This window comes from Hetaerina americana, unplaced genomic scaffold, assembly GCF_022747635.1.
Source record: "Hetaerina americana unplaced genomic scaffold, ioHetAmer1.1.p SCAF_63, whole genome shotgun sequence".
In the NCBI taxonomy this organism is placed as follows: Eukaryota; Metazoa; Arthropoda; class Insecta; order Odonata; family Calopterygidae; genus Hetaerina; species Hetaerina americana.
The window spans coordinates 2,105,944-2,123,053 of NW_027287239.1; the positions used below are offsets into that span (position 1 = coordinate 2,105,944).

General features: G+C 41.3%; 2 protein-coding genes across 3 annotated transcripts in view; one reads left to right on the top strand and one right to left on the bottom strand.

Moving 5' to 3' along the window:
* Nucleotides 1-624: 624 nt before the first annotated feature.
* On the bottom strand, nucleotides 625-3,429 carry LOC139695777 (putative transferase CAF17 homolog, mitochondrial; the record flags this gene model as incomplete). Its single annotated transcript, XM_071594562.1, has 2 exons — nucleotides 625-736; nucleotides 2,410-3,429. A coding segment is annotated over one exon (987 nt), but the record flags the coding sequence as incomplete, so codon positions are not given.
* A 664-nt stretch (nucleotides 3,430-4,093) lies between these two features.
* The window catches only part of LOC139695776 (unc-112-related protein-like), a 141,092-nt gene continuing 128,075 nt past the window's right edge, over nucleotides 4,094-17,110 (top strand). Inside the window, exons 1-2 of one of the 2 annotated variants that reach the window (XM_071594560.1) lie at nucleotides 4,094-4,502; nucleotides 5,104-5,291. In XM_071594560.1, the coding sequence (XP_071450661.1) occupies nucleotides 5,150-5,291 (142 nt within the window). In that variant the 5' untranslated portion in view covers nucleotides 4,094-4,502; nucleotides 5,104-5,149. The remainder of the gene's footprint in view (nucleotides 4,503-5,103; nucleotides 5,292-17,110) is intronic. The other variant, XM_071594561.1, reaches the window with a different exon arrangement.

Here is a 17,110-nt window from a genome sequence, read left to right on the forward strand (position 1 = left end):
ATGGCATAATACTGGCTAATAAATATTTTTGGAACTGAAATAAGTGAATTTGTTTTTTAACCAATTGAAAAATGAGTAAAACCAGCAGCAACAAAAGATTAGTTCACATTAATTTCATAATTGCTCATTTGAATGGTGAGCACAAATGGTTTTCAAAGTACACACATAAAATAATACATCAGGCTATTTGAAAATATTAATTATCATAAAAGGTGATAAGGTGGATATGAAGTCTTTCCAAAACTGCACCAAAACCAAAGGAGGTGTCTTTGTGATCAAGAGGTAGTAGAAGCGGCACTTTGGCAGATGCCATTCTTATGCAGAGTATTGAAGCTTAGCTTCAAGCATTTTGATTTTTTAATAAAGCCCCATTGTTACACCGCCCTCATAGAATTAGATACACCCTCATGCCAAACTCCACCTCTGGATGAGGCATCAAAATTTTATTGACTTCAAGAAAGAAACACCAGAGCTAATTACTATTTTCTTTACCGAATAGCGGCAGTTGGCCTCACTGGTGAGAATGGATCCTTCATAACATAACAGGAATCAACAAACTCTATACTTGTGGTGAAAGGAGAATGTTTTCCCTTGTAGTGGAAGTGCTCCTCTAGGCCACAGGAAGAGCATGTGAATGTGCCCTCATGTCTCTTGCCCTCTTCTTCCTTCGCACTTTGTGCCTTTGCATGATCGCTTGAAGCCTCGGCAGCTACCCTCTCTCTCCTTCCAGCCATCACTGAAAATAGCACCAGGTCACCAAAAATCCAAGGGAAGGAGTTTACCAACAGCTTCATCAAATAATTATATATTTTGACACACACAAAAAATAAAAAAAATACACAGGACTCTCGGAGAAATGTGGCAAATCATAAATAAGGAGGGTATATTAACTAAATAAGGAGGGTATATAAAGGTAACACCAGAGAATTATTAAGTAATCAGGTAAATTGATCATTAAATCAAGAGCAGAATGTATTTTTCCACTGTTTTGTATTTTGGTACAACTAGTTTCAACGCTTAGGCATCATCATCAGGTACAAATTATTCAAGTTGCGGTCCATTGAGTTACTCATTGATTCCAAAACAGAACATTGGAAAAATACATTGTGTTCGTCATTTAATGAGCATAAACTTCCACAATGTTGAGCCAGAAACAATTGAATAAATGAGTAAATTGACATACAGAGCAGGTCAGTCAGCTTAGTTCACACATGATTGCATCAATTAGTAAGTAATGTCACTATGGCTTAATTTAATAGATTGACCTTGAAGTATAGGGGCAAATTCATGTACATATGAATTCAATAATCCTAAGCAAATATTAAATGGCCCTTGTCATCTCTTAAGCGGGATATCTCATCAACACTGTAATCAACCCAAGGGTTGGTTTGATAGGTGAGGATAGAGCTTACATCCAAGTTAAGTCTTAAAGCAAATGGAACTTGCATTAAATACATAATAACATGGGCCAATTAATTTCCCTATGCCACCATTTGTTTTCCCAAGTTGCAAGAAATTGCATCACATAGATTTAAGACAGCCAAGTTATGCAATTATAGAGATATCACCCAGGACCCATTTGTCCACAGCTGAACATTGCCCACTTGACTGAGATGTTAATCATATCTAGATTTAAATAAATTATTTAATCATTAAACATATAAAATATTTTCCAAGTTTTCTTAATCATGTTATATGGCTAGAAGCGTTATCATAAATAATTTGCCACTCATATGTGCCAACATTCAAATTCAGACGAGAGGATTGATGAGAGCCTATGATTCTACAGTTAATCGTTAACCCAAATGTGACCATTTCAGTATACCATAGGCTGTAGTTTATGTGAGGGTATTTTTATGGCCAAAATTTTCTTGTCATTGACTACTAAAAACAGCTCACATTTCAACATATTTTCGTTTTATAAAAGCAAAAATTAGTCATTAATGAGCGAGGGTTAGTGTCCCTACATCTGCATTTAATGCCAAAAGAGAATATCAGTATTATATAAAGGGGACTTGAACACTACTGGAATTTCCAACCCACAACTTATTTTGATGACATCCATTTAAAGTCTAGAGTGATTCAGCAACAACAAAGAGACTTGAAAATACCTCCCGAATTGGCAACAAAAGAATGGAATAAAGCTATCCTGCCTTGTCATAGCCTCAAATAAACACCACATGACAGCAATCAAAAGGTAATTTGGGAAAACATGAAATATCCATGCACTAATGGAAATATGGAATTGCTTTGACATGTATACGACAGGAAAACCAAGTTGAAGCATTAATCTAAGTAATTTCATGTAATTGGAAACAAAAGAAAAGTCTCAAATAAAACAAAAGCTCTTGGGGGATTTATGTGAATGAGCTTTCATTGGAAAACATGTGGGAAATAGAGTGATAGTACCTATCCCATCTTTCCTCGTCCAACGCCAACATTTCAAGAGCTCCCTTTGGATTTGAGTTCCTTGGGTGCTTCCTCCGGCCACCAAAACGGTTTCTCAGTCTTCACTTCTGACTCACCCAATTTCAAACTAGGTGCTCTCAGCACTTCTGCCACTCTAAGCAAACCCAATCCCACACACTTGCCCCCAACATCCGTCACTCCCCGTAATTTACCTACAACTTTACTCGTGGACGTGTCAACGATGGAAGCTTCAGACATCTGAACGAAACTATTGGGAAGACTCAAGGGCATTAGTCTCTTCCTAACTACTCCGGTGTGATGAGTTCTTGCGGTTAACTCTTGCCCAACGTAACAACCTTTGTGAAAGCTAACTCCATGGAGATAATCGCAATTGGCTTCCAAAGGAAAGCTGTTACCAGGAGGTATATCATTCATTCCTTCACCTACTCCGAGACGATAACGGTGAACCCTATAATGACCAGATTCCAAAATCTGCACATTTGCAGTTTTATTAAAATCTCCTTTGGGACACAAAATTCTAACCCCGAGCGAATGCAGCCTAGGATCACGAAAAGCCAAGCTTCCCTGACTTTTAATTTCCTCGAATAAATATGAGCTTGCTCTCTCCGATTCAGCAACATCAGGACAGAATTTAACCCACACGTCCAATTCATCGCTTATCTGTGAAATATCAACTCTTTTCCTGAGCTTATATAATTTTAAATGTTTGAGTAATGTAGCTGACATTTCTGAATCACACTCAACATAAAATATATCAGTCAGTTCGTCATTCTTATTTTTCGTCAAGACCCTGTATATGATGCTGTCGAGAATTACTCTTCCTCGGGCATCAAGAAACATACAGTACATGGCCCTCAAATGCTGCCTCCCTTCTTTGGTTGATACAGGATCGTCACTTAAGTGCTTCATATCGTTGGTAATAAGTCCCTGTAGATAGTCCACTGCATCACTACCAGATACACGGACTATGCTTCGGTTGGAAAGGCATTCGGCTGATAAACTTACATTAGAACAAATATACCTCGCCCTTTGTGATAATTGGTAACTCGAGATGTTTTTCAAAGACCTTATAAGAAGGCGAGGCAAACGCCATCCATGAGCTCGAAGCATATTCGCCTAAAAAATAAAGCATGGGACACTATTAGAGAAGTTGAAATTAGAAAGTTAACATGTATGGTGAAGCATTGCATAAGTATTATACAGCAAGAATTTTGTACGGCTATATTAACTAATAATTGCGTATTGAAGCTAGGTTAGCACTATCAGATACAAGAACATACGTATTTAAAACACCTGTGAGAAATTTTGTTTACATCGAACATATGGTCAACACGACCGGCTGTAAAGTGCTGCCATCACACATAATTTCTTTCTGTATCCAGGTGCAATTTGTAATTCGAAAGAAAATAACTTTGAATTTCTTTTTGAAGATTTAATCTATATAATTAATTAACATACCCTCGCCTTAAATACAGTAAAATACTATCGATATTGAAATGTTAAATACTCTGATATTACCTCGCATGGCGATGCCCTCTAACGTCGATTGCTGTAACAAGTGACAATTGAGCTATTATTTTAATGAATAGAAATCTCATTGAAGCGCAATATATTAAGTATTCTTTCACTACACTTTACAAAAACCATTTCCTGTCATTAATTGACAGTGATAATACACAAGTAAAGGTAAACCCTTGAATAACGCCAAAAGAGCGTAAGTTTTGCCCACCAATAGAATGTGAGCTTGTATCTCACGTTGCCCCCGTTCCCATATACGGGCATTGCCAACTTCACTGTGCGTTCGTCAGCGCCGCAGAGGACAAGTCCCTCGGGAAACCAGTGCCCCGTCTCTGTGTGTGCTTGCTGAGACCTTTTATTTCTCTCCTTTGTTTCCCTGGAAGTTTACATGTTCTCATGTTGTGTGCGGGGGTTAATGTGTGACCACGTAGTTAGATGACATTACCGTATTCATGGACGTAGAAACTTAGTTACTTTTTACTTCACTTTGTTTTTAAATGAAGTGCTAACAGTGAAGGATTTCGGGTGAACCGGATACCTACTTGGAATCATACGTAAGTTCGTCATACTACATATAAATGTTGTTTTTGCAAAAAAATAATAGGTTATCGTATATTCTTATATACATGCGAAGATAGTTGAGTGTTTACTTCTGTTTGTAAATAACTTGGCGGGAGTCGGGTGGGCGTCCTGTGAGTGAGGTAGTGAGGCATTGGTCGGGTAAACGGTGTCACTGGAACAGACCAGACGCCCACGGGCTACCGGTAATATGTTTTTCGTGGGTTCTGACGGTTGATTTATGCATTTAAGCCCAAGGGAAGGGCATCTAAAATTTCATACTGCCATTGAATATTAAAAGATGCGATCATGCTCTTTGTCATCTCACTCGAATCTCGTCCCTTGCACTGCATTACGAAATAATAGTGTATAGTCGCCCATATGGTTTTGCTCGTATTGGCCATCCTCATTGCACCTGCATCTTTGTGACTGAATATTTACAGTCGACCGAACCTTAACGACAGGGTTCTTGTAGTCACAAGTTTCCTCTCGGAGTAAACTTCTCGTCATTGAATAGCCGAGGAAGAAATAATACATCCAAGTGCTAAAAGAAGGATTTACCATTCTGGATCTAATTCGAAGTCTCCTTCGCTTCAGGGGACGTCTACACCGCGAGGTTGTCTGTAAATAGCACGGCTTCAAGATGATGGCCGATGGCTATTTGGTTGGTGATGGCTCCTGGAATCTTCGGGTTCACGTCACCGACCTGCAGGTGGAGAGGACACTGCGGGTCAAGGGTGACTTGCACATTGGGGGTGTTATGCTGAAACTCGTGGAAGATTTGGGTAAGTACTCGCTATTTTATATTGGCATTGTTTTTTCAGGTACTGTCTTGTTTGATGTGTCCGACTGCGTTGCAACGTTCACCGCATGTTTATAGTGTTTTTAGTGCTATTGCTATCACGAATGAGTGCCTGATTGAGACAATTTTTAGTAGTTAGACCAAACCGTGTATTTGGTTGTGTTAATATTATTAAGGTTGCGAGTAACGGCGAGTTGCGAGTTCGTATACTCGCATGGTCTGGGCCCACGAAGTGAACCTCTTTCATGTGGTTTTCTGTTTCATTTCGGGAGCTTTTGAATGTTGAAATTCCAGGACATGTCGTCCACAACTTGTGTGATTTACAACTTGGCCTAATGACATCTATTGTATCTTACCCGACGCTTTTGTGTGTTGCCGTTGCAGTGAGCGTCCTTGATGTAGATGTGTATAGTTTAGTGACTATGTGATGATTATGCAATAGAACTGATTTCGCGCCTTCAGAACGAACTCTTCTCGTATCTTAATATTTATAGTCACGTGAAAACACGGAATGACAGTACAAGTTTCTGAGAACTTGGAAGACATTGCCTATAATTCCTAAAACCTCGTAATACTATATATACACGTATAACAACGTATCAAGGTTGCAGGGCGCTGCCGTAGTTTCCAGTTGTGAGCGGAATTCATTTCGCACGAAGGTTTCATTCTCATTAATTGCTATGTAAGTATGTTCACGCTGGTTTGGGAAGTATTCGCCCAAAGCTGTAGTGGGAGCTGCGTTTCCCGCATGTGCATTTGGAGCAGTCTTCGGAACCAGATTAACCAGAGCGGGTTGCTTGATAATGTTTATCTTTTATGTTAGGCCCAGGCGGTTTACCCAACATTGTTTATTGTTATATGTACTCCACCAAATCGTTAATTATGAATATTCCAGTAAAATACTATACTTACATGATCACCCCGATGTACCGCTGTAGTGGCGGGTGTTGGAATACTGGCTTTAGTCAATGATATTTATCGCTTTGTTTTTAATCCGAAAGTCTGAAACGCGAAAAGTGTAGTATTTTGATAAATTCTCTCCTCAGTTTTCTGGCACCTTTCTCTTCTCTCTGCATTTTTTGTTGGTGCCACCATTTGTTATCACACATTCTTCTATTCTATTGGAAATGTAATGCACGTAAAAGATGAAACATGAAATTCCCGCATGGCAGTAACCATTGTCCTCTCGTAGTCTTTCTATTTTCGTCTGATACCATTGTCCTCTCTAAGTCGTGATTTTTTTCGGCTGATAGTGTTTTCTGACTTGCACAACATGAGCCGGTCAATTATAAAACTTACTTGAACTGCGTGTACCATTCATTAATATTCATGTATGTATTTGGGACTGTGAGCTGCCGAACACATGTTTACTATGGCCGATTTTCCTCCAATTTCTTTATTTTATAAGTTTGTATCACATAATTCGTGCAGAAATTATGATGTCTGGCAAACTGGCTAAAGCAATTTAGGCATTTCGTTTTGGGCGACCTTGAAAGGTCGCGCCACTAGCGCTAATTGAAAAGTCAAATAAGGGGGTCGGAAATATTTGCGTGAAAACGAATAATGGGCGGCACAACAGTATGGCCCGACTCTGTCTCATCTCTTGGTTTCGCCTCGCTGTCCGCTAGTTTTTCCTTGCCAAAGCAGTCTTACATGCTTGTGTTTCATTCGTGCATTGAGCGGTGAATGATCGTGTAGTGATGGCCGGCCATGATTTTTAATTGGACGCTTCCGAGTTCATTGCGAAAAACCGCGGAGGCATTTTTCTCGTGAGAGTTACATTGTTTTGTTATGTGTATCTTTTTTCATGGCCAAAGTTTTTGATTTGACCTGTAGTATTATCGTAAAATATTTGTGGGCGCGCGCTAAAATAAAACAACCATCCGTTGAGTTATGTTTTAAACTGTCTATTATACTAGCTAATGTAATTTAATTTCTTTCGGGCTCTTCTTAAATAAAAACAATTCACTTATTTCTCCGCCATATTACGGGTGCATTTATGTTCATCATAAAAGAATAATTCGAGCCGCTAGGAGTACGTGTAGGTGAGGCGGAGAAGACGCGGGCCGCAGATACACGCGGACGTGCTATAGAAGTGAGGAACAAAAAGATACTTGCGCGTTGAAAGTAAATATGAAAGCAGAACGTTGTTAGGATAAACTTAGTGCCGTATCAAAAATATTGGGGCAGCTAGGGTGAGAATCACTCCCGGAGCGAAGATTAAATTACGGATGCAATTACCTCTTGCATAAATTGGAAGGATTAACTCTTTAGGAATAATGTTGATAATGTTATATTACCCCATAGTTCTACTGTAGGTGAAATCATGTCAATAAAATTATAGATTTTAAATGTGCACCTGATAGATTTAAGATTATTTTTTTCCACGAAAGTGATCAGAATAACGTTGTTCGACCGCACTAGAGGGGAAAATATTCGGGTTAAAATTAGTCTGCTCTGATTCATCCCCTGCCACCCACCCTAGCAGTGGCTTGAAGGGCACTAAAAATAAAATAATAAATAAAACAATAAAAGATCTCGTCGGTAGTGATCAGCCAAACTTACTTAAAAGAATAGAAACTTAACCAAATCAAGCAAAAGCCATATGTGTGTTTTTTCAAATGACAACTATACATTTTAATGTTGTTAGTAACTGTTTTGAAGGTACCTCAATCAAACGACAACGTACTTATTATTCACCAAAAACTGTGGTTTTTCTGGTTCCGTATCGTCTGGGACAAGAAGTCCTCCTCCTCCAATAATATTCCAATGCGTGATGCAGTACACTAGCTATTAGGCTTATTTTTAGTAATGCGTTGTCTCTCCAATAAATACGCGAACTGGTGAAATCTGGCGGCCATGACGCGGACTCTAAATGTAATGAGGGGACATCACTGCGAAGGTGTGGAAGACACAATAAAGCAAGAAACGACGAGACCACTAAAAAAGCCTAACTGCCGAGGACTTCCAAGGGTGTTCCACGAAAAAGAAGATGGGATAAGTGCATGGCAACGAATGGAGAGTACCTTGAAGTGGATAAAATCGATGTAGACTAAATTTTGCGAAATAAAATTTATATGTCCTCAGTTTCTGTATTTCTTGGACAGATCTCGTAGGTGACATCTACGGTCTCCTATAAAACCAGTCTTTGGGTGAGGACTTTTGAATTTGGTGACACATATTTGCCGAAAACTGGATGCCTACTTTCCCCACCATACGGCCGAGTTGAGTTCTCTTTTTAAGGAGAATACAAGTATTCCTCATCGTACGCAAGTGGGTTTCGGAATTTTATGGACATGAAGATGGACTTCTTATAAATAATTTGTAAATTTTACTTTTTCGCTCGCGCGCAAAAGATGACCAGATTCCTCGTGCTACGGAGGCACGCACGCTCTTCGAGAACAACGGAATCATTTACGAAAGGCGACCTTTGAGCGCGAAAGCCATCTGCTGCTCCATCGAACACTTCCGGTTTGCTTTTCCCACTTCCCAAACGAAGCGTTTTCGTCGTTTCGTAAACATCGCTTTGAAGTCACACTCATTTTGCTTGCAGTTTTGAAAATTCTTTCACCAGACCAGACCAGAACCCCATTTTGTCTGGGCGTTTACCCTATCTTATAAAACTGCTTCGGTGCGACATCGTTCACCCCTTCAGTTGTAGTGGTTGTACAATATGCACATAGGATATAATAACGAACGAAAGTGTAAGTGACGAACGTGTACCTTTCCAGTGTTAGTGAAGGAGAAGTTGAAAGAAAGACCACTAGTGGGTTGGCAATTGGCCGTAAATTAAGAAGAGAAATTTAATTAAATTACCTTAAATTAAGGGCTGGAACATGTTGCCCATTAACACGTCAACACGACGTAACATATTTACTAATCCTAAATCTTTTAAAATTAAACATAAAACTATAACTCTGGTCTACAAACTACTTTTTTTCTGTTTTGCATAAAAATATTTATACTATATATATTTTTTTAACTTTAGCTTTTTTTCAATCTTTTATCATTTTTTTCTGTCTTTTCTTTTCTTTATTTTATTTATTATTATTGTCACGGGCGCGGGTAGCCTTAAAAAATTCTGCCGTCATCACGTGATTCCACCCACAGTTCGATTTCTGGGAAAAGGGTTTGAATTTTGAGGTGTTGCTTCGTTATCATCAGATATTAATTTCGACTTGTTTATATCCTGAACACGCTTCAGTTAAAAACAGCCGTGATACGTCGAGACGTGGAGCTTCGCCTGCATGCAACTCGACCTGCTGACACCCAGAAAATCCATTGCCGTCGAAGGTCAGCGATTGAACTGCCTGTTGACGCATAGGGGCAGAATACCCTTGAACTCAAAGTCACAGGGATAGTTTGGGAACCCACACAGATAGATTTGAAAAATAAATTCACAATTCTCGATCACAATAGGAGAAAGCATTGAAGACGTAATGAAAGTGCACGAATATGAAACTGCCATTCACTCGTGTTCTAAGTGTACATGGTCACATCGTTGATTTCCCCTTGGCGGGTCGTTTGGTAACACCCTTGGTGTGTGTGTGTGTGTGTGTACACCCCTGTGGCTGAGTTCAAGAGTATTTGTCTCCTGTGCTTGAGCGTGAGGAGAATTGACGGATGGGCGGGCGGCCATTGATTTCCGAGCGTCAGCGGGAATGAAGGCGACCGACGTGCTTGGCTTCACCGTCTAGCAGCGCCCAACTCCACGCTTCCTTTCATCAGGATCCCCCTCCTCCCGTTTCAGTCGACGAGATGTAACATCTTGTCGAATCATCTGGCACGCACCCCGTGACAAGTGAAACCATTTAGGACCTCCGCGATTTACTTTCGTGTGGCGCTGAACACATGCCCCCCCTTCACCTTAAACTGTCGCCGTGTTTCAGAAGCGCCTTTATCACCGGAACGTGGCCTTAAATTGCGACGCATATTTGTTTGCCGAATCACTACAATGGGGTGTAACTTGCGCAAGGCGATCGCAATGCAAGTTGATGATATTTAGTGGAAACATCTTCAGTCGATCATCCATCTGCGAGAGTTATCGCTTCTTCGAAACTGCTCGTGTTCATTCATTAATTTGGAGCATTCAGAACGAGCATTATTTAGATCATCTTTTCAGTGGAATCTCGTTTTGGATTTTTGAGGCGTGTATAGAAAATGACGCTCCTATTGTTTATTTGGAATCCTATGTTTGTTGACGCTTTTGCCATGGACGTATAACTGGGAGCAATAACAAACAAGTGAAAAACGAAAGGTTTTGAATACATCTACATCTACATAATACCCCGCAAGCCGCCGCAAGGGCGTGTGGCGGGGGGTGTTAGGTCACCAACCGTAAAAAAGAAAAATACCACATGCAAAAAAAACAACACGGAAAATTACACCCACAGCAGCGCACACACTCATGCAAAAATCCCTTCATCCAATACTCATGCAAACACATATACCGCAAAACAACTATAAAACTGCACCCCATGATGCGGCACGAAAGCCATCCTACAACACGGAAGCCAGGACACAACAAGCAAGAAATTGAAACACCACATGAAAATGCACCACGAAACACTCTGCCCCAAAGAGTCTTTAAAAGGCAGGGAATGCGACCCAACGTTGCAGGTAGCAGGAATTTCCCCCCGCGGAGAGGGACGAGGGATTGAAATGGAAACTTAAAAACAGATGAACAGAACATGAATGAGGTCATTCGGGAAGAATGTGTTAATATAACAAAACACATAAGGTTAGTGGAAGAGCATGCATTTAAATACAACTAATAATTTTTTGGACGCTGAGGGTGGCAAGTGGAATTTTTGCTATCTATAACCCTGCAGTTGCTATCCCGTATTGTCCGTGGGAAGAAGGAGTCCTTGAGTCGGCTAGTTCTGGCATCTATTTCCCGAATTTTATATGCATGATCCAAGCGACCAATGTATGTAGGAGTACGAATAATTTGCGAGACCTCGGTGCTGAAACATGCGGATCTAAATTTATTTAATAATTTCAATCTTGCATTGAATCGTCTCTCAGCCAATGATTCCCACCCCAAATCCATGAGCATTTCGGTGACGCTTTGCGTTTTATCGTAGGAATTTTTTACAAAACGGGCTGCCCGGCGTTGAACCTTCTCAATTTCCCGAATGAGGCCTTTTTCACTCGGATCCCACACGCTGCATGCGTATTCTAAATGAGGCCTTACAAGAGCGTGGTAACAACGTTCCTTGACCTTCGAGTCACTTTTTCCGACAATGCGTCTAATGAATCCCAATCTTTTATATGCTTGACCGCAGACTTTACGTATGTGAGTCCCCCAAGTTAAGTCTTTTGTGAATGTGACACCTGGGTATTTTACCGTATCAACTACTGCCAGGTCACCTCCAGCTAATTTGTAAGCAAATCCCGTTGATCTTTTAAAGAAATTTACCACTGAACATTTATTATAATTTAGAGTCAATCCCCAGTTAGAACACCATTTAGTAATGCAACCTAAATCCTGCTCTAGAATAAAACGATCCTCATCCCCAGATATCTCCCGATAGATCACCGTGTCATCCGCGAACATCCTAATTTTACTTTTCACTTCGCGGTTCAAATCGTTAACAAAAATCAAGAAAAGCAACGGCCCGATCACACTTCCCTGAGGTACCCCCGACGTGACTCGAACGCTGTCGGAACTAGCGCCATCAAGGACTACCCTCTGTTCCCGCTCCGAAAGAAAATCTTTAACCCAACTTATGGCGCCCTTGTTTATACCCGCGACCTTTAATTTATGAATGAGTTTACCATGTGGGACCTTATCAAATGCCTTTTGAAAATCTAAGAAGATGGCATCCACTTGCCTACCTCTCTCACCCGATAAAAGTAAATCATGTGTAAATAATCCTAATTGGGTTTCGCAGGAGCGGGTTTTCCTGAATCCGTGTTGATTGTCACTTAAAAAGTTAATATTGTCAAGGTGTCTCATTATTGAACTGACAATTATGTGCTCTAAGATTTTGCAACAGATAGAAGTGAGAGATATAGGTCTGTAATTACTGGGATCCTCCCTGTCACCACCTTTAAAAATAGGCGTTATTTGCGCGGTTTTCCAAATCTTAGGTACTTTGCACTCTGTGAGGGATTTGTTAAATATAAATTCAAGGTACGGGGCAATGTTTGGAGCTAAATGTTTTATCACCCTAGCTGGTATATTTTCGGGACCCGGGGATTTGTTGGGTTTAATCTCGTTAAGCAATTTTAGAATTCCTTGTTGGTCCACTGTTATTTTTTCCATGGGTGGAGTATGTATTGTTTCTTGGAGATATGCGGTGGCAACATCATTCGAGAAAACGCTTTGGAAGAATGAATTTAAGATGTTAGCTTTATCCTCACTGTCTGTATGAATTATATTGCTACAATCCCTTAAGCAAGGCACGGTTTGTTTACTCCCATTTACTTCCCTAACATATGACCAGAAAGCTTTGGGGTCAGTGTCCAAGTGCTCGCAAAGTAATTTGCGTTTAAAGTCCAGTAAAGCGCTACGTAATTGTGTTTTGGTTTCAACTTTGGAGGATCTATATGTGTCCCATAATTGTTTATTCTCAGGGGATGATGTGTTCACGCCTGCCCTCTTTACCCTAGAGTGTAGCATTCTCTGCTTTCGAAGGGCTTTTCTAACGTCTTTATTGTACCACCTGGGGTCGCGATTTGCTTTAACGTATTTTATAGGTATGAAATCTACGATTCCTTTTTGCATGATATTGACAAATTCTGTCCAAGTTTCTTCCACGTTGACATGACTTAAGCGGGTTTTGAACTCGGGTAGTGAAGAGTTTAATTGATTGGCAAAAGATTCAAAGTCTGCTTTATGGTAATTATAAATTTTTCTTTTTGGTTTAACAATCATTTTTATTTCTATGTCCAAGTGGACATTAATTGCTTTATGGTCACTCAAGCCCTCATCAGTTGATACACTAATAATACGTTCAGGCGTGTTTGTAAGAAATAGATCCAATATGTTCTTTCCACGGGTGGGCATGCGTACTGCTTGATTGAGGGAGTTTCTTTGAACCAATTTTATCATGGAATTGCAAGATTCGCGATCGCGGGTCCCAGATTTAACGATATTGTTGTCCCAATCTATACCAGGGAGATTAAAGTCGCCACCAATTATGTTTATGCTGTTATTATATTTACGTGTAAAATTGTAAATTTGATCGTTGAGGGTGTGAAGTGTTTTCAAATCTGAGTCTGGAGGTCTGTAGAAAGAGCATAAATTTATGTTGGGTTGATTGGTCCGTATTAAGGTGCACCAAACACTTTCTATGTTATTATTTTCAAATGAAACTTGCCTGCTTTCAAAATGACTTTTAACTGCCACGAAAACCCCTCCTCCGGGTCTTGATACAAAGAGAAACAGCTCTTATTCCACAAATGAAACGAAGGAACAGAAATTTTCGGAAGTTTTTATTCCCTTAATATCATATCCCTTGATAATTTAAATATTAAGTACACAATGCCTTTTCCGATCCAGAAGGAATCCTTCGGGGCCGGTTTTATTAAAGTTGCGTGTGTTCGCAGGGTGCTATATAATATTATAAACATTTTGCGTGAAGAAATTGAGAGGGTTCAACTCTTAGGGCGTGTCTCCTGAGGCATCGCCCTGGATCGGGGGGAGTCTGAGTTCAGTCGCCTCCGCACTCGGGTCGTCAGCGTTGCATTGGCGATGGTGCGCTCCATTCAGTCGTAATCTCACAGCCGCCCCTCGCTCGGGGGCCTGTCTCTCGCCAGCCGCCTTCCTCCTCCTCTACCCCTTCCTCAAGCCCGGACGGAGGCCCTTGATTGGCTCAATTCCCAGTGCTTTTTAAGACAATTATTATGGTCGCGCTTGAGACCATTTGGGATTCTTGTCTGCTGCCATGTTGTTGTTCTGGTAGCGCGCAACTCTGGCAGGACGCAGCCGTTGGTGGACTTGACTAATCTTATGTCCAACGCACCCTTCCCACTCGAGCCTCGTCTTCAAGATTGATTCGTCTTTTCCTGTTGGAATTGAGTTTGAAAGAATTCCGAAGATTTTTTGCTAACTCCTGCGTGAACATAATCTTTTCCTTATATTTCCTTTGGTATGAAACGTTCGAAATTGATTCCGAAGCGGAAATTTTCTCGTCATTGATGGGGGTTTGCGAAAATGGCTGTCAAGATTAAAGGAAAATTAAAAGAATCAATCTGGGGTATTCTTTTAAGTTTTTGCTCTCCAATATTTACCAGACGTGAATTTAGAAGAATATCAGATCGCTACGGCGCACTTTCTACTTGAATCAATGAGAGGGTTGTTTTTAAGTTGCAATGCAGTCACACCTAAAACCGTGTATTCGTGGTCTTATTGATAATTGGCCGCGGAACTGTTTTCAGTGCACTTTCAGTGCATGTGTTGGTTTATCGATATTCGAGCGAGTAGCAATTATGAGAAAAATGGCATTAGTTATCGCAGTTAACTAAATTTGGTTTATAGAACTTGCAGATTTCCTCCGAAACTAAGGCGGTTGTCTTATAAGAATTACGGGGAGCTGAAGGGAGGCGTGGCCCCGCCGGTATCACCGGCATCACGGCTCATCTGTCGACGTAATCACGTCATCGCCACAATCACACTTAAATCCCAGGGAATTTGCGAAATATTGCGGGACATTTCCGTGTGTTTCCTGGACACTTGCAAGGCGCGTGGCCAACCGAGAGAAAACAAAAAGCGAGATACCAAGGCATTTACCGCTCATCCCTCTTGCTGTGCTGCCTGGCACCAAGAGAGGAGGCGATGGGAAGAAAGGCCGGCCGGCCGGTCGGGGATAGCCAAATGCGGCCCACGCCGCATTCCAGTCGCGAGTTTTCCCACCGAAGCGAACCCCGACGCGGATCTGGCGGGCCGCACACCGAGGGGGGAAGGAGGTCAGGTGCGCCCCCCTCTCTCTCTCCCGGGCTCGCACTCTCCCGCCCGAGCGCTTAATACACAAACGGGGGGGGGCAAGGGGGATTCCACGGGCGGAGATCCTGCTCCGAGGGCATCATCACTCGCGCATACCGTCTCGCTAAGTGTTCCACCGCCGCCCGAGGGAGCATTACGCGTGCTCCCCTTTGAGTGAGTGAGGGGAACCGGCCCCGCGTGGCCTTGGCGACGCCTAAAAAATTCTTCTTCGGAATGCGAACGCCTCGGCAAGGATGGGATGGTGCCCAATACGGGCATCGAACCTCCGAAAGGCGGAGAGAGGAGGGCCGAGGAAGAGCACTTGGAATGGTATTGGTATAATAATTGATCCTCGCAATGCAACTGTCAACACGGCATCGGGAGATAAACATGAGGTCCCTTCTGGAGGTGAATAGATACAACCAGTCGCGTGGAATTTTCGATGATTTCAATTCTAAACAAAACTATACTATATGCATTTTAAGCAGCGGAAAGCAAACCTAGTTCCGCCCTCCGTCTCGGCGGACCTCTCCGTCGCCAGATCCGCGACGGAGAGGTCCGCCGAGAGCAGGTCGGCAGGGTTTTTATGTCGTGACCTCCAGGCATGTGTACGAGTGTGTGTATGTATATATATATATATATATATATATATATATATATATAGTAATCAACCCGAAGGTCGGTTTGGTAGTTGATGGTAGAGTTCACCCAGTTAAGCCCTATGCCCCCCTACGGTGTGAAATTCACACCGTAGGGGCGGCAGTTCCTTTCCCAGTGCCGGTTATGGTTCCCCAGGAAGATCTGGTACCCGAAAATCACATAGCTTAGGTGGAGCTGCAGGTGTCCAGAGACTTGCTTTATATATATATATATATATATATATATATATATATATATATATATATATATATATATTTATTATATATATATATACACACAAAAAAGAAGAGAAACTACTCGCTAGTTTTCGAATTTTCGGTGATCCAAGGAGGATACCTTTCTGAAGGAGGAGAAGGATGGAACTTATGTCTTTGTCCGTTAGTGCTAACTTCATATACATTATTATTCACATCAGTGAGACCTTCACATAAGTGTTATATTTATGTATACACATATATATGCATATATATAATATATTTATCTATATATATGTATATGTATATATATACATATACATACATTCGTCAAGTCGGTATACATACACGAGTCAACTCCCAAGTGTAATTGGCTCTGAGGAATGCACCTTCACATGGACACCAAGTTCGACAAGTCAAACGGAATTTTGGAACGAACGGGGTACCGATGAATAGAAAACACAACAGGGTCTAAGAAGATTCACGCTTCTAGCGAGCAGGAGACATATTTACGTAACGGAAAGAGAAAATAGAACCTGGGCGGTTCTTGGCAGGTCAGAAGACGAAACAAAAGTAGTGAAAACGGCAGGAAATAAAAAAACGCTAGAAAAGAGAGGAGAGAGAGAGAGAGCCTCGCCTCCGATTGGCTGGCCCGCTGGAGTTGGGGAGGGGGAAGGGACGTGGTGCACGAATTAAAGAAATACCCTAATCATGACGTGAAGGGCGACAGATCAACATGTCAATATGCGGGATGCGATTCCAACGCGAAGGAACAACTTCAGGCTGATTGCAATACTGAGTTCCTCCAGAAACTGGCCCCAAAGAGAGAGAATGTTGAGCAAGATTTGAGCCGTGCTCAAACGAAGTACCAAAGGGCGCGGTGGTCAAGTGAAATGGCGATTAAGGCCCGTGAACAGGCCATGGAAGAAAAGGAGAAGCATTGGAAAGAACGGTATTATAATTAAATGTTAGTTAATTAGAAATATCGTTAATTAGAAATATCCCGATTGATTTTAA